We start from the raw sequence: 18333 nt of genomic DNA, 5'->3' as shown, positions 1-18333 counted from the left end.
TATGAATTATAAACGTTTTTAAGGGGGGTCATTTTGGGCACATGCTCCCCTCAAAGGTATGTGCACCGCCCTGCTCCATGTAGAATAAGGAATCACGTCGGCTCTATTCGTGGAATGTCTATCTGCAACGTTCAGGATGTTTTGCAACTGAACGTGGCCAAGATACCTACCTCTACCTTGTATAACGGCGACGTGGCTGTGGTGATGGGAGGGAGATTATAAATAGCAAGTTGGTGATCAGCTTTGTTGTTTTTAGCACATCGCTAATGGTCAATAGAGGCAAGGATAGAAGCACCTGCGAAACTTCTTTTTTTTGTTTCAACGATGAACAGAATTATTCTCAGCATTTTCGCAGTTGGCCTGTGTTTTTCAGTTGGTAAGAAACAATTGCTTGTCTCATTTAGGTATCATTTTGATACCTAAAACAATCTTCGATATGTGTGTAATGAATTGTTTAGACTAAACGATATTCGACAATCCTTTTCATCATTCGAAGCTAACCTGTATTTTATCATATCAATAGGTTAACTTTACAGCCAATTAGGAAACGTGGATGTCTTTAAAAAGCCAAATTCTCATCTTTTGCCCAATTTATTGGCAAAATAACTGGTCTGATTGGTCAAAAGACCAATTACTAGTGGAAAAAGATCTGAAAATCAGCCTAATTGTTTGCATTTGAAAGGTCGGATCCTCGTATCATAGAAAGAGCGGGAAAGGGGCAAAAAATAATTGTACAAGTTTATCTGAAAAGCTCAAAATATATAACAGTATTATGAAATTTTATCTGCTGCTATTTGTTATAATGCTAACTGAAAATGCTGTGTGTGAGATATATATTTTTTGGTCTTTATAATTGTATGGAAATTTAAAGTATAATAAAAAGCTCAGATTCTTCCATAAACTGGTTACAATAAAATAATGTTCAACAGCTTTTTGAACAGTTTTAAATCATACCACTTCATTGAAGTGATAGTAATGAAGCGGCCTTTATTTGAGTCTTCAATTGCCATCAATGAAACATTTCAGATTAATATCTGAAGCTGATTTAATCAATCATATTTGTCTTAGCTAAATAGTGATTATTGTTGGCATGATGCGCTTCTAGAAATGGTAACATTGTAGCCCAAGCCCTTGTTCATGACTCTCAGTACCATTACACTTAAGTCATTGGAGTAAGGAGTCTCATGTGGCAGTCAGTGTCGTTTTATGAGGGAGGACGATTTGTTTTTCATGGGCATGACCTTATTTATATTACAGCATGTTGGATGACTGTTATTCATATTCCTTTCACCCAGTTCAATGTAACATCGATAGGTCTAGGCTACTACATTTTCTCTAAACCTATCATGAGGTTGCAACAACCAAGCCTATGAAAAGTTTACAACAGGTCGAGAAATTATTGGACAGTGACTCTTGCCTGTATCTAGTTTATCTAGGGTGTAATCCATAGTCCAACAGTTGCAAACGAGTTTCTATTGGACAAATTCCGTTTTTTTAATCCCCGCTTCGTTTTTCTGTTGAAGAAACATTTTAACAGAATTGGCATAATGAATACACCCCTAACCACGCATAAACAGAGGTTGAGCGATTAATCAGAATGGCCGATTAATTAGGGCCGATTTTAATTTAAAAAAATGTACACCTTTATTTAACTAGGCAAGTCAGATTAAGAACATTCTTATTTTCAATGACGGCCTAGGAACGGGGGTTAACTGCCTTGTTCAGGGAGGATTCGTTTTTGCAACCTTCGGTTACTAGCCCAACACTCTAACCACCTGCCTTACATTGCACTCCACGAGGAGCCTACATGGCAGGCTGACTACCTGTTATACGAGAGCAGCAAGAAGCCAAGGTAAGTTGCTAGCTAGCATTAAACTTATCTTATAAAAAAACTATCAATCTTAACATAATCACTAGTTAACTACACATGGTTGATGATATTACTATTTTATCTAACATGTCCGGCGTTGCATATAATCGATGCGGTGCCTGTTAATTTATCATTGAATCACAGCCTACTTCGACAAACGGGTGTTGATTTTAACAAGCGCATTTGCGAAAAAAGCACTGTCGTTGCACCAATGTACCTAACCATAAACATCAATGCCTTTCTTTAAAATCAATACACAAGTATATATTTTTAAAACCTGCATATTTAGTTAATATTGCCTGCTAACATGAAATTGTGTCACATCTCTAGCGTTCATTGCACGCAGAGTTAGGGTATATGCAACCGTTTGGGCCGCCTGGCTCGTTGCGAACTAATTTGCCAGAATTTTACATAATTATGACATAACATTGAAGGTTGTGCAATGTAACAGGAATATTTAGACTTAGGGATGCCACCCGTTAGATAAAATACGGAACGGTTCCGTATTTTACTGAAAGAAAAAACTTTTGTTTTCGAGATGATAGTTTCCGGATTGGACCATATTAATGACCTAAGGCTCGTATTTCTGTGTGTTTATTATATTATAATTAAGTCTATGATTTGATAGAGCAGTCTGACTGAGCAGTGGTAGGCACCAGCAGGCTCGTAAGCATTCATTCAAACAGCACTTTCGTGCGTTTTGCCAGCAGCCCTTCGCTGTGCTTCAAGCATTGCGCTCTTTATGACTTCAACCCAGGTGGGTATAATTTGTGGAACGTTCCAACAGGAATATATTCCAAAAACTTCGTAAATAACAAGGTTGCCCAAAAACAACGCATACAAAGTTGTATAGCGGCAGAATAAGATACCGGATAGGGAGTGGTCTATTTCATTGCATTTTTCACTCATGTTTATTTTTGGGACAGATTCCTGTTGGAACGTTCCACAAATTATACCCACCCCTTCAAGCCTATCAACTCCCAAGATTAGGCTGGTGTAACCAATGTGAAATGGCTAGGTAGTTAGCGGGTGCGCACTAATAGCGTTTCAAACGTCACTCGCTCTGAGACTTGGAGTAGTTGTTCCCCTTGCTCTATATGGGTAACGCTGCTTCGAGGGTGGCTGTTGTCGATGTGTTCCTGGTTCGAGCCCAGGTAGGAGCGAGGAGAGGGACGGAAGCTATACTGTTACACTGGCAATACTAAAGTGCCTATAAGAACATCCAATAGTCAAAGGTATATGAAATACAAATTGTATAGAGAGAAATAGTCCTATAATTCCTATAATAACTACAACCTAAAACTTTTTACCTGGGAATATTGAAGACTCATGTTAAAAGGAACCACCAGCTTTCATATGTTGCCATGTTCTGAGCAAGGCACTTAAACGTTAGCTTTCTTACATGGCACATATTGCACTTTTACTTTCTTCTCCAACACTTTGTTTTGCATTATTTAAACCAAATTGAACAGGTTTCATTATTTATTTGAGGCTATTGATGTATTAAGTTAAAATAAGTGTTCATTCAGTATTGTTGTAATTGTCATTATTACAAATATATATATATATATTTTATTTAAATCGGCCGATTAATCGGTATCGGGGTTTTTTGGTCCTCCAATAATCGGTATGGGTATCGGTGTTGAAAAATCCTAATCAGTCGACCTCTAAACACAGTTCACTTTGATAGTAGCCATTGTAGTCTCAATGCACTCTACTCTGACCTTTCCCCTTCGTTTGTGGACTTAAATGAACAACACATCAGCTGTATGTGACCTAGCAAAAAACTTTTCCAAGCCAAACCATGTCATAACTGCTACACACAGCCTACATCATTGTCCCCTTATTAGCTAAAGTAATGTCCTAGTCAACATAGCTAATTTGAACTAATACATTAGTAAACCCGCTACAATCATGCAGTAATGTGCCTTTGTAGTCAGTAAGCAGTTAGCAAATGACATGCTCAGAACCTGAAGCAAAAATATGCACATTCTTGATACCATTTGAAAGGAAACACTTTGAAGTTTGTGTAAATGTGAATTTAATGTAGGAGAATATAACCCATTAGGATCTGGTAAAGACAATACAAGGGAAAAAAACATGTTTTTATTTTTTTATTATTCCAGGTTAGGTGCAATTTCATTTTTTTTGGCCACAAGATGGCAGCAGTGTATGTGCAAAGTTTTAGACTGAACCATTGCATTTCTGTTCAATGTTGTATCAAGTATGCCCAAACATAATTGATACATTTTCGATTTCATAACTGTGCGCACTCTTCAAACAATAGCATGGTATTCTTTCACTGTATTAGCTACTGTAAATTGGACAGTGCAGTTAGATTAAGAAGATTTTAAGCTTTCTGCCCATATCAGATATGTCTGGGAAATGTTCTTGTTACTTACAACCTCATGCTAATCACATTAGCCTACGTTAGCTCAACCGTCCAGCAGGGGGACAACTAGCTAGCTGCATTTGCTAGCTAAGTGGAACTTTGTTAATTTAAAAAAAAATGTTTTTATTGAAACTGTTGTCTTTCTGAGTCAACTACTCAACACATTTTATGCACTGCAGTGATAGCTAGCTGTAGTGGACAACATGTCAGTTCATGCTGCAAGAGCTCTGATAAGTTGGAGTACGTCCTCCAGAAGTTGTCATAATTGCTGTATAAGTCTATGGAAGAGGTTGAGAACCAAGAGCTTCCTAGGTTTTGTATTGAAGTCAATGTACCAAGAGGAGGACGGAAGCTAGCTGACCTCCGGCTACACCATTGTGCTACCCTAGAACAGCATGCTGTTGAGGCTGCTGTAGACCATTGCAAAAGAGTTTTAATCAATTTGGTGACGTGAATATATTTTGTATAGTTTTGAGTTATCCTTTTTAGATACGTTTAACAATTATGAAATTCAATGAGGATGGTCCTCCACTGTTCTGCACAGAAGAGTTGTTAAAGAAGCGGCTGCCTTTAATAAACAATGAATACCTTTGAAAACAGCCTGTGGCATCTGAGTCAATTATTTTCGTGTTAAAATTGACTACAAAGTGTAAATGGGATGACAAGTCAATCTTGTCTAAAACAGTTTGGAACACCCATCACACCAGGTAAATTAAGGTTTGGTTTTTACATTTACATTTAAGTCATTTAGCAGACGCTCTTATCCAGAGCAACTTACAAATTGGTGCATTCACCTTATGATATCCAGTGGAACAATCACTTTACAATAGTGCATCTAAATCTTTTAAGGGGGGGGGGGGGGGTTAGAAGGATTACTTTATCCTATCCTAGGTATTCCTTAAAGAGGTGGGGTTTCAGGTGTCTCCGGAAGGTGGTGATTGACTCCACTGTCCTGGCGTCGTGAGGGAGCTTGTTCCACCATTGGGGTGCCAGAGCAGCGAACAGTTTTGACTGGGCTGAGCGGGAATTGTGCTTCCTCAGAGGTAGGGGGGCCAGTAGGCCAGAGGTGGTTTTGATTTGTTTATGTCCATTTGCCCACTAACATGGTTGATTTTCTCTTCAAATATTAACATAGTGAGACAGACTTGCAGCTCTGTTTACATAACACACTGCACACATTTTGTAACTTGAGAAATGCTGCACGAAACACCTTAGTTAGATGTGAAATTGTGCCAATAAACATCCTTGGTCAAAACTACAATTAGATTGTTTATGTTAAATTCATTCTTGTGATTTTGAGGAAGTGAAATAGCTTTCCTACAGTGTCTCAAGGGGGGCAAACATCAATAACCAAACAAGATATTGGTCAGGAAGACTGAAATCCATTTTTTCTAATGAGCAACAGAACTCATGTGCCAATCAGTGTTCATTGGCTCTTACGAGCCCCAACGCTTGGTCTGAACATTAATACGCATGACTTGTAGTTTGATATTGAAAGCATAAGAACCTTTCAGATTAACAATAAATAATTTTAAAAAACAAAATGTTAAATTGATTCACACCTTTTTTATAGGGTCAGTGTTCCCACACTGCCATATCTCCATATTACAGTGTGTGTTTACACCTTTACACCGGACCACCTGTACTAATGAGCTATCTAGCATGTTCCAGAACACCTGTGTGTAAAGGATGAAGGCTGCCAGAAAAATGTTGTCACTGAAAAATACTGTTGGCAGCAACTGTTAGAACTGTGTACAGTAAGTGTGTTTTGCATTTGTAAAATTATTTGGATGTGATATGAAAGTAAAGGGCTTTGTTTCTTGAACCTTATTGCAATTGAGAATCAATTCAGGTTTAAATTGAGTTTTTGGCTGCCAGAGCCAGTCTACTTCTGAAAATAACATAAGGTCCTTGGATCTTAAGGAGTAACGGTACCGAGTACATCTTGGGCTTGTAAACCTGGGCTGACTTAAACCTTATTGACTATATAGGACCATATGGTCAGCAGATATCAATGCTTTATAAAGGAATGTCACTTATTTATGGTTAAATGGATAGTTAATCCAAATTACAGAATAAAATTGGTTTCCTTAAACTGTAAACAGTCTATGGACAAGGTTGTAGTTTAAACAGACAGTTCGGTACATTCAGCTTGTCAACATTTCTAACAAAAACAAGCCGTGATGAAGTCAATCTCTCCTCCACTTTGAGCCATGAGCTTGACATGCATATCATTAATGCTAGCTCTCCGTGTACATTTAAGGGCCAGCCGCACTGCCCTCTTCTGAGCCAGTTGCAATTTTTCAAAGTCCCTCTTTGTGGCACCTGACCACATGACAGTAGTCCAGGTGTGACAAAACCAGGGCTTGTAGGACCTGCCTTGTTGACCGTGTTGTCAAGAAGGCAGTGCTTTATGGACAGACTTCTCCCTATCTTAGCTACTGTTGTATCATGTTTTGACCATGTTAGTTTACAATCCAGGGTTAATCCAAGTAGTTTAATCTCAACTTGCTCAATTGCCACATTATGAATTACAATATTTAGTTGTAATTCATAATACAATGCTTTAAGTTTAATATTTAGGACTAATGTATTCCTTGCCACCCACTCTAAAATTAAATGTTGCAGTGACTTAAGTCGCTGTAGTAGCTGACGTATAGTGTTTTTTTTATTTAGCCTTTAACTAGGCAAGTCAGTTAAGAACAAATTCTTATTTACAATGACGGCCAGAAGGCTGCCTACGGGGGCTGGGACTAAAAATTATACCCTACCATTAAAGTTTGGGGTCACTTCGAAATGTCATTGTTTTTGGAAAATGTTTTAATTGTTCATTTAAAATAACATAATTGATCATAAATAGTGTAGACGTTGTAAATGACTATCGTAGCTGGAAACGGCACATTTTTTATAGAATATCTAGAGGCCCATTATCAGCAACCATCACTCCTGTGTTCCAATGGCACATTGTTAGCTAATCCAAGTTTATCATTTTAAAAGGCCAATTGATCATTAGAAAAACCTTATGCCATTGTTAGCACAGCTGAAAACTGTTGTGCTGATGAGAGCTGGCCTTTGACTAATTGAGTATCTGGAGCATCAGCATTTGTGGGTTCGATGACAGGATCAAAATGTCCAGAAACAAAACTTTCTGAAACTCGTCAGTCTATTCTTGTTCTGAGAAACGAAGGCTATTCCATGCGAGAAATTGCCAAGAAACTGAAGATCTCGTACAACTCCGTACTACTCCCTTCACAGAACAGTGCAAACTGGCTCTTACCAGAATAGCAAGAGTGGGAGGCCCCGGTTTCACAACTGAGCAAGAGGACAAGTACATTAGTGTCTAGTTTGAGTAACAGACGCCTCACAAGTCATCAACTGGCAGCTTCATTAAATAGTACCCGCAAAACAACAGTCTCAACGTCAACAGTGAAGAGGTGACTCCGGGATACTGGCCTTCTAGGCAGAGTTGCAAACTAAAAGCCGTATCTCAGACTGGCCAATAGAGATTAAGATGGGCAAAATAACAGAGGAACTCTGCCTAGAAGGAATAGACTGAGTTTCAGAAGAAAGTACCTTGTTTCTGGCCATTTTGAGCCTGTAATAGAACCCACAAATGCTGATGCTCCAGATACTAAATAATCTAAAGGCTAGATTTATTGCTTCTTTAATCAGAACAAGTTTTCAGTTGTGCTAACATAATTGCAAAAGGGTTTTCTAATGATAAATTAGCCTTTTAAAATGATAAACTTGGATTAGCTAACATGACATGCCATTGGAACACAGGAGTGATGGTTGCTGATAATGGGCCTCTGTACACCTATATAGATATTCCATAAAGAAATCTGCCATTTCCAGCTACAACAGTCATTTACAACATTAACAATGTCTACACTATTTCTGATCAAGCGATGTTATTTTAATGGACAAAAGCTTTTTTCACAAACAAGAATATTTAAGTGACACCGAACTTTGTAGGACAACTCACCACAAGGGACAACACTACATAAAGAGACCTAAGACAACAACATAGCATGACAGCAACACGTGGTAGCAGCACAAAACATGGTACAAACATTGTGCACAGACAACAGCACAAATGGCAAGAAGGTTGAGTCATTGTAAAGTAAGGGGCCTAAACGGCTGCTCTGGGGAATTCCTGATTCTACCAGGATTATGTTGGAGGCTTCCATTAAAGAACACCCTCTGTCTTCTTTTTAGACAGGTAACTCTATCCACAATATAGCAGGGGGTGTAAAGCTATAACAAGATTTTCCAGCAGCAGACTATGATCGATAATGTCAAAAGCCACAAAACAGCTCCCACAATCGTTTTATAATTTTCTCAGGGAATCAGTCATTTGTAAGTGCTGTGCTTGTCCAATGTCCTTCCCTATAAGCGTGATGAGTCTGTAAATTTATTTGCAGTAAAATAGTGTATCTGGTCAAACACTATTTTTTTTCCCCAAAAGTTTTCTAAAGGTTGATAACGGGCTGATTGGTCGGCTATTTGAGCCAGTAAAGGGGGCTTTACTATTCTTGGGTAGCGGGAATTCTTTTACTTCTCTCCAGGCCTGAAGGGGCACACACTTTCTAGTAGACTTAGCTTGAAGATATGGCAAATAGGAGTGGCAATATTGTCCGCTATTATCCTCAATCATTTTCCATCCGTTATCAGACCTTGGTGGCTTGTAGTATATCCTAATCTTACTACAATTGCACACACTGTACATAGATTTTGTATTGCGTTATTGACTACATTTGTTTATCCCATGTGTAACTCTGTTGTTTTTGTCGCTTTGCTTTATTTTGGCCAGGTTGCAGTTGTAAATGAGAACTTGTTCTCAACTGGCCTACCTGGTTAAATAAAGGTGAAATAAAATACATTTTAAAAATCCCTCTGGTAAAGAATAACATGTATTGCTAACAGGCTAAGGAAACTTCATAATTTGGGTGAACTATACCTTTAATTTCCCATGACACTCCCTTATTCCTAACCTGGTGGCTCTTGTACATTTTATTTTAGGTGAATTCATTCCACCCTATTTGATGTTTACGGTTGGTATGTGTGGTTTGTCAAACCCTTAGGCACAGATCCAGGCATATTAGACACGCCTAGATTGCGCGTCAGAACCTGTCCACTTTATGCATCTGATTTTTTTTTTTTAAAGGCTTGCTGTTTTATGTATGACCCATAGTTTTAAATACCTTAGTTCGGCTAAGCAAGCCTTTGTCCCATCTCAGGTTTCAAACCACAACCGTACTATATGATTTTCTGCAATCATCTACCTTGACGGAGTTCTTCCTGAATTGTGAATAAGCAAGAATCAAAATGACAATTTCTGTCCTCATTTCTAACTTTTACCAAATATTTTCAGAACATGATTTCATACATTTGCATAGTTTCCCCTAAAGTTTTTTTGTCGGCGAAACTAAGACCGTATGAGAATGTTGCTGGCTTACTCTTTTGGCTCGGTGTTGTTCAGTGAAATACTCTTTGGTGTATTCACTAGGAACCAAATAGGAGGGGCCTACCTGAATTTGTGCAATAAACTAGTTTTGCAAATTTTGATACCTTATCTGAATCCCACAGTTCTTACCTTTCTAACAGTACTAAGGATGTGTTTGTAGGACTTTTGTAAAACTGAAATGTACTTTGAGGGCAGTATACAATATGTATAGTTTAGAAAATGCCACCAGATGGCGTCAGAGTTTGAGGTTAAACCTTTCAGGGACATGGAGTAGAACGAGTGTGCATTGCTGACACCAAGGTAACATTTTATTTGACAACGGGAATTATGGTACACTATATATACACACAAGTATGTGGACACCCCTTCAAATTAGTGGATTTGGCTATTTTAACCACACCATTGCAGACAGGTGTATAAAATCAAGCACACAGCCACACAATCTCCATAGACAAACATTGGCAGTAGAATGGCCTTACTGAAGAGCTCAGTGACTTTCAACGTGGCACCGCCGTAGGATGCCATCTTAAACTAAAGTTTGGTGGCGGAGGAATAATGGTCTTGGGCTGTTTTTTATGGTTTGGGCTAGGCCCCTTAGTTCCAGTGAATGGAATTTATTAACGCTACAATGACATTCTTGACGATTCTGTGCTTCCAACTTTGGCAACAGTTCAGGGAAGGCCCTTTCCTGTTTCAGCATAACAATGCCCCCGTGCACAAAGCAAGGTCCATACAGAAATGTCGATCGGTGTGGAAGAACTTGACTGGCCTGCAGAGCCCTGACCCCAACCCCATCGAACACCTTTGGGATGAATTTGAAAGCCAAATTCAAGCCAGGCCTAATCACCCAACATCAGTGCTCGACCTCACTAATGCTCTTGTGGCTGAATGGAAGCAAGTCCCCACAGCAATGTTCCAACATTTAGTGGAAAGCCTTTCCTGAAGAGTGGAGGCTGTTATAGCGGCAGAGGGGGACCAACTCCATATTAATGCCCCTTATTTTGGAGTGATATGTTTGACGAGCAGGTGTCAACTATGAAAATGAGGAGTTGCGCACACCATATATAAACTCCGTAATTTATTGGGTATTTACATACTTTTGACAAAAACACTACATTACCAAAAGTAACTTTTTTTTTGAGAACGTTTAGGGGAAACGAATAAATTGGGAAAGGCAAACAATACTAAATACTTTGGCTTTTGCTCGGCTTTACTGAATAAAGGTTGGAATGAACATTGGAGTAGTTCCAGGCTTTATTTGTGAAGGATTTTAGCGCATAAGCAAATATTTTGTGTACTATATGTCCAGGTTATTTAAATAAGATGAGACTTGCTCAGTTGAGACCACTTAAAATTAATAGAATCATCACATCCATAAAGCCACTGTCCTCCCCTTTTCAATTGTTTTGTTGCACTGTATTTCACGGCGGGCCTTAGAACTGGGAGTGGCGTAACCAATTGTCCTGAACCTGAATAACCTGATAGGTAATTTTACTGAATCCTGATCTACCTTTCGTTCACTGGAATTCAATACACAATGTTTGTTGAAAGCCTTGAATGGTGCCTGGTCAAGGCTCTAGATTAGGACACCATGGAAGTCTCATCAGGCAACATTGTCATCAGGTGGACAACTTTGGTACTCATTTTAGAAATCTATCAAGTCTGTTTTGTCTCATTTATAAGCCTGATGAGATGAGGATCTGCAAATGTAGTGTTTTTGTACAATGGTGTGACAGTGTTTGTCCGACAGTAACACAGGGAGAATGTTTCCTTATGCTACCAGTTTACTTTGGGTAACTTTTTTAAGATTACATTTTGTCTGTTTTCACAGAATGTTGCCTTGCGTCCAGTGGTGGAGAAAGTACCCAGTTGTCATACTGTACTTTTACTCAAGTAATAGAAAATGACTCACGTGACAGTCACCCAGTAAAATACTACTTGAGTAAAAGTATTTGGTTTTAAATCTACATAAGTATCAAAAGTAAATGTAATTGCTAAAGTATAAATCATTTCAATTTCCTTTTTTATATTAAGCAAACTAGACAGCAAGGGGCACACCAACACACAGATGTAATTTACAAACAAAGCATGTGTTTAGTGAGTCCGCTAGATCAGAGGCAGTAGGGATGACCAGGGATTTTCCCTTTTAAGTGTGTGAATGAACCATTTTCCTCTCCTGCTAAGCATTCAATATGTAACATACTTTTGGGTGTCAGGGATCATGTATGGAATAAAGTCAATTTTCTTTAGGATTGTAGTAAAGTAAATTTTCAAATATAAATGGTGAAGTACAGATACCCAAACAGATACAACTTAGTACTTTACACCGCTGCTTGCGTAAAACTCCTTACAGAACATAAATGACACCCGACAAAATACAAAAACATACGTGGGGCTGAGGACTGTACAACTGATTCATGTCTGTTTTTGTTGGCTTGGTAGTTCTAATGGAATCCATGCAATACTGTATAGGCCCACCAGGAGTTTTCTTTCGGCTGGGGGAATTTAAGATGCTTGAATTTTGCTACAGGCTAATAAAACTCCCCATGACGACTATTTCGTGACATGGTGATCTTGTATTTATCAGTCTGCCTTCCACTTTGTCCATGTAATAATAATTCTCCTTATGTGGTATAACACAAACCATATTGTTTATACTATATGTTTAGGACATGCATCATGAAGTCCAGTCTGCCTTAAAGCATAACCTTTTGACAGTCATAGGCCACATCATTGTTGGAACATTTTTGGGGGGTGGGTTGTATGAGCAACTGTTTACTCATACTCAGTGGTCTCTGTCCTCTTAAAAGGCGACAATGAGAGATGGTGAAAACAATTAAGAGGTTGCTTGTGTGGTGAACATTCCTCCTAATCTCCATGATGACAAATATAGAATCAGACAATGACCATTATGGTGCCTCAGTCCTTTCCAATATGACTCATCACGTCTTCCCATGCTCTTGCGTGCCCGAGCAAGGCTTTTGCGCTCATCCTTAACCCCCTCATTGCGTCGGTAAATGACCTGTTGTGGCAGGAATGCAGCCAACTGTGTAAGCCTAGTGGCAGTTCTGTTTGCGCAACCCGACTGTCACCTGTTTGTGTGAGGCGGTGACAGATTGGTGGGGCGATGGGAGAGACTGGGCAACGGGTTGGACTGGATTTGTGAAGGGGTTAATGTCAAGGCGCGGCCCCAAGACTGACGGAAAAACATTCATCATGTCATGACTCATGTACGTTATGTAGGCCCGTACGTTACTATGCACAGTATGGCAAACTTGTTTGGCGTGCTTCCAGGAGCTGAGCCTGTAAGTTGTTGTACGTACTGTAGTGGTAGGGGAATTGGCATTCTCATTGAGGACAATTGATTGTTTTCACTCATGGGGACTAAGCTTGATTTGTGTCTGGGGAAACCGTCACTTAGGCTGAGTTTACACAGGCAGTCCAACTCTGCTCTTTAGAACAATTGTCAAAAGAGCTGCTCTGATTGGTCAGAAGACCAATAAGTGGAAAAATATCAGAATTTGGCTGCTTTTGTAAATGCAGCCTCTGCATTGAGTGGGAAGGTTTTTGACAAGTGGAAGTTTACTTGTGCGCTTACATCTGTCCTGTCTGCGTTCTCTGGGTATTCCCTCAAGGATGTCCTTGTCGGAAAGACACCTTATTTCATATTTGAACCTAAAGAATGGAATTCAAACAATAATTGAATGATCAGATCACATGGAAACAAGATGTTTTGATACACTGAGTGGCTTTAATAAAGTTGTATAAAAGCTGAATCAATGTCTGTAAGGTCACAATGACACTTTGTCATGTAGTGTATTTAAAACTGTGGACACCCGCTCATCGAACATCTCATTCCAAAACCATGGGCATAAATATGGAGTTGGTCTCTCCCCCCCCCCCACTATAATTTGGGAAGGCTTTCCAATACATGTTGGAACATTGCTGCGGGAACTTGCTTCCATTCAGCCAGGAGCATTACTGAGGTCAGGCACTGATGTTGGCCAATTTAGGCCAGGCTCGCAGTCGGCGTTCCAATTCATCCCGAAGGTGTATAATGGGGTTGAGCTCTGAGCAGGCCAGACAAGTTCTTCCACACCCTCTCGACAAACCATTTGTGTATGGACCTCGCTTTATGCACAGAGGCATTGTCATGCGGAAACAGGAAAGGGACTTCCCCAAACTGTTGCCACAAAGTTGGAAGCACAGACTCATCTAGCATGTCATTGTATACTGTAGCATTAAGATTTCCCTTCACTGGAACTAAGGGGCCAAGCCCGACCAATGAAAAGCATCCCCAGATCATTATTCCTCCTCCCACCAAACTTTAGTTGGCACTATGCATTGGGGCAGATGGTTCTCCTGGTAGCCCCAAACCCGTCTATCGGCCTGCCAGATAGTGAAGCGTGATTCATCTCTCCAGAGAACGCGTTTCCACTCCTCCAGAGTCCAATGGCGCCAAGCTTTACACCACTCCAACTGACGCTTGGCATTGTGCATGGTGATCTTCAGGTTTGTGTGGCTGCTTGGCCATGGAAACCAATTTCATGAAGCTCCCGACTAACAGTTCTTGTGCTGACGTTGCTTCGAGGCAATTTGGAACTCAGTAGTGAGTGTTGAAACCGAGGACAGACTATTTTTACGTGCTTCAGCACTTGGGGTTCCCATTCTGTGAGCTTATGTGGTCTACCACTTTGTGGCTGAGATGTTATTGCCCCTAGATGTTTCCACTTCTCAATAACAGCACTTACATTTGACAGGGGCAGCTGTAGCAGGGCAGAAATATGACGAACTGACTTGTTAAGGTGGCATCCTATGACAGTGCTACATTAAGTCACTGGGCTCTTCAGTAAGGCCATTCTACTGCCAATGTTTGTCTATGGAGATTGCATGGCTGTGTGCTCGCTTTTATACACCTGTCAGCAATGGGTGTGGATGAAATGGCCGAATCCACTAATTTGAAGGTGTACACGTACTTTTGTGTGGAACATGACACCCAAGCAGTTGAGTCATTTGGTTGGCTTGTGGGGATCCACTCACATTCAATGGAAGTTTGGTGGGGTTTTTTAAATGAGGAGTGGCACTTTCTTTGTAACCCGAGTCTGAACTCATCTGCAATTGGGTGTGACCGAAACCAGTGTTTGGGAGGGGAAGGAGGGGGGGGCAGGCTTCTGCATGGTGCTTTTACAACCTTTCTAAGCAACCCAATGTTCCTTGGCTCAATCAAAAATTGCTTAAATTATTTGTTTTGTCCACCAGACATTGATAATTGAAGGCCACACCATGTTTTCCCACTTTCATGGAAAGGCATACATTTTGTAGGTGACGTGCACACACTGGCGTATACATACGCTGTTTTGTTTACTGGCCCAGTCATGGGATGAGTTTGTCACACACGACTTGGACAGGTTTTGAACTCCTAAGGTAGGTGTGTGTGTGTGTGTGTGTGTGTCTGGGAGGGTTATTTGAATAAGTCAATTTGCTCAGGGACTTACAACTAATTGGTTGAATTTATGGTTGTTGCAGTCATTCAGCATCAGCCTTTGTTTTGAGTAGTGAACAAATATTCAAACAACCATGCCCTTCTATGACTAACCATAATGGTACCTACGCAGGTTGGGCCCTTCATCCACTGAAGTGAACAAAACCGGGGAGAGTGAACGGCTGAACCGTTGCGTTTGGCCCATCCAATGTTAAAGGATTGCATCAACACGCATTAGGTCGAGGGGGTAATCTAAAAGAATGTTTACTTGAGCATGGTAATTTATTGCTTAGTTTTTATTTATCTTGCGTTCTCATCCCAGGCCAGGCTCTGCAGTGCTTCAAATGTGATATCTGCATCTTGAACCTCTTCCAGACCAAAGTCACCTGCAATGCCGAGGAGCAATGTTTCAGCGGTGTCGGAAAAGCAGGTAAGGACTAGCTGACACGGGTCATAGGTGTCTTACATTTAGCAGACGCTCTTATCCAGCGCGACTTAGTGCGTTCAACTCCGGTAGATAAACAACCATATATATAGCAGTCATTGCAAGTACGAACTTTCCTCAATAAGCAGCTTACAGTATCAGCAAAATTGGTAAAAGACAAGTGAGTTTGTGCTACAAAGACCAGTACAACAGTAAGGTTAATTTATTTATTTTAGTCTGTTTTTACACCTTTTTAAAGCACCTCTGTCCTCTTCAGAAGCCAACAAGGAAGGAAGACAACCTGCTACCATCCCTTTGGAGATGCTAAAATTTCACTTGTCAGAATTCTGCCTTGGGGCAAAAAGCTTATGGAAAACCACTTACGATTCCTAGTTTGTTGGTTTACGTGCCGCTTGGCACGACGATGCCCAAGTAAATAAGTTGAGGCACCACATTATTTCTGTCTTTTCATCCACAGCTAGTTATGGAAATCAATACAAAAGGCTGCCTGAATAGGAACAACTGCAACAAGGTGACTGAAACCACGTTCTCTTCCATGTCCAACACCACAGTCTACAGCGTAAACAAGACCTGCTGTAGCTCTGACCTGTGTAACGCTGCCCCGGGTCTGCCCCGAATGAGCATCCTGCACCTGGCCCTCGCCACCACCTTCATGACCAAAGTCCTGGTGTAAGGAGGGGGAAGCCCTCTGGTCTACATGCATACATATACAGAGGTTGATACGCATGTAGGTTGACGGTTCACACACACGCCAACATTAGCAGCAATCTGTCCATGTATAGAAGTCCTGCATTATCTTATATAATTTAGGCCAAGGAGGAAACATGTTAGTGTATCATACCATCTAAACTTCAATTATTTCTACTAAAAAAATGTATTTGTCCTTGATGCCTCTGGAAATCTCTCAATTTGTTTTATTGCTCACTTGGAAATGCAGTCAGATTAGCTTTTCCCTGACCCCCATTCCGTTGCATGTACACACCACGGGAAAACATTCAATTAAATGGAATGCTCATACAATAGGCAAGTTTAAATCAACTTAATTGAGCAGATGTCTTCTGGCACTTTAGTAGGATGAAGCGCTTCAGTCATTGTACTGTAACCAATGAATGTGTATACTGACAGATTTATTCATCTTCAATAGGGAGCTCTGCTAACAATCTTTACCATCTTTGGTGTTGGTTATACCTGCTTGTACAGTAGGTGTCATGGGTGATGGACTGCATGTATAACCACTCAGTGTTGTCCCAATTGCCATGCTCTATTATACAGTATATCTTCTTAGGACACCACAGGCCATCAGCTTGAATAAGGCCAATGTATACATTTCAAGGGTTAAGTATATGCCATTTCAGTCAATGTTAATTTCAGATGAATGCTAATTTCAAACTACTATTTCAATTTGATGTTCACTGTTAATGAGACGATTATCCAGCCACTTGGTGTTGGAGCTCCACTGATCACCCAAATTATAATTAATAATGAAATTGCTCTATGACCATGTTTCCCCCATTCATGAGCTACATGATGACCTAGACCAAAGAAGGGCTAAACTAGTCTCTGTCCCTAGAAAGGGCAAGCAATCTGGTTTTGACCGGGAATTGTATTTTTGGCCACCCTGCATATTCCTTTTTGCCTAAAGTAATGCTTGTATTTGTATGGCAATATTACACTGTAGAGAATTAAATCAAGCTTTTTAAATGCTATATTTGTTTTAATAGGATTATTTTCTAGGTTCATTGGAAGTTTGTCAAACTTACTTCCTTGTTTGGGAAGAACTGTACTAATCTGATGTTTGCCATGTACTAACTGTAAATGGCTTGACTTATGAAACATTTTATTTTTGAAAACCTATTTTAAACTGTGTATACTGTACGTGATTGCTGGGTGACAGTGCAAAATAAAATTAATGATTAAAGCTTTCCACTGTATCGGCGTCATTACCTTTTTTCCACCCCCAAACAAACCAGTCCTCAAGTTTGTGGCTTAGCAGGACATACAGGTTTTCCCCTCCCCGGCGGCCGCTCAACCCAGTTAAAAAGCTGGTGAAAATTGTCAAATTGGACATCTTTTTCTATAACATGCCTGTGTTTCATCAAGTACAAGTAGCATTTAGTGACGAATGGGTCAGCTATTCGTTCATCCGCAACCGTCCATCTGAGGGACCCCGCAAATAGGGCGATAGAAAATGCCCTTTTTTTTGGTAAAACTAATTCAGACAAGGGCCTGTGCTTAAGTGTTTCTATTTTATTCCAGGCTCCCCATAGATTGGTTAAGAAAATGACATGTTAAACAACCGAAAAACCTTAGCGAGTCTTTTTTTTTCTTACATCGTGCAAAACATGGTTGGACTGGTATTTTTTTTTCACAGGGAGCTTGTCCTCTGCATTAGGAACCTCCTTCGGTGAGGTTTAACGGCGGTTGGCATCCAATATTAATGGTGCATTTCTGGCCACCAATGAATTGTACTGGAGTATAAATGTATTATACTTTGATACAAAAAGGGGAAAATAAATTACCCTGCCAACTAACCTTATACTCGTTAAAAACCCACTATTTTGATCATACACCAGGTTGACGGGACACTACCATTTAACACACCCTGTAACTCTTCTGCAGTACAATCTCAAACCCAAGTGCTTCTCTGCAGCTGCCACAACTATTTTCTCTGATTTGC

The 18333-nt window shown here is 40.1% G+C and overlaps 1 protein-coding gene across 2 annotated transcripts; it reads left to right on the top strand.

Moving 5' to 3' along the window:
- The first annotated feature begins 114 nt into the window (after positions 1–114).
- On the top strand, positions 115–17579 carry LOC106588217 (sperm acrosome membrane-associated protein 4). Of its 2 annotated transcripts, none has more exons than XR_006762370.1 (3): positions 115–376; positions 15534–15641; positions 16114–17579. XR_006762370.1 is itself a non-coding variant. In XM_045709555.1 (3 exons), the coding sequence occupies exons 1-3, from the start codon at positions 325–327 to the stop codon at positions 16327–16329; spliced, it is 378 nt and encodes a 125-aa protein (XP_045565511.1). In that variant the 5' UTR covers positions 116–324; the 3' UTR covers positions 16330–17579. The 2 variants fall into 2 exon arrangements, 1 of the variants encoding a protein (XP_045565511.1); XM_045709555.1 differs by having other exon boundaries at positions 116–376; positions 15534–15646; positions 16117–17579.
- The last annotated feature ends 754 nt before the right edge of the window (positions 17580–18333 follow it).

Source organism: Salmo salar, chromosome ssa27, assembly GCF_905237065.1.
Source record: "Salmo salar chromosome ssa27, Ssal_v3.1, whole genome shotgun sequence".
Taxonomy (NCBI): Eukaryota; Metazoa; Chordata; class Actinopteri; order Salmoniformes; family Salmonidae; genus Salmo; species Salmo salar.
The sequence above is the reverse complement of the archived record's forward strand: the minus strand, read 5'-3'. Positions and strand labels throughout refer to the sequence as shown.

What these genes read in the sequence shown, in the direction of transcription:
- LOC106588217 (XM_045709555.1), top strand. Translation starts at nt 325, where the DNA reads ATGAACAGAATTATTCTCAGCATTTTCGCAGTTGGCCTGTGTTTTTCA. An exon ending in TGGCCTGTGTTTTTCAGTTG is followed by an intron (nt 377 to 15,533) that starts GTAAGAAACAAT and finishes TTCTCATCCCAG; the next exon opens with GCCAGGCTCTGCAGTGCTTC. An exon ending in GTGTCGGAAAAGCAGGTAAG is followed by an intron (nt 15,647 to 16,116) that starts GACTAGCTGACA and finishes CATCCACAGCTA; the next exon opens with GTTATGGAAATCAATACAAA.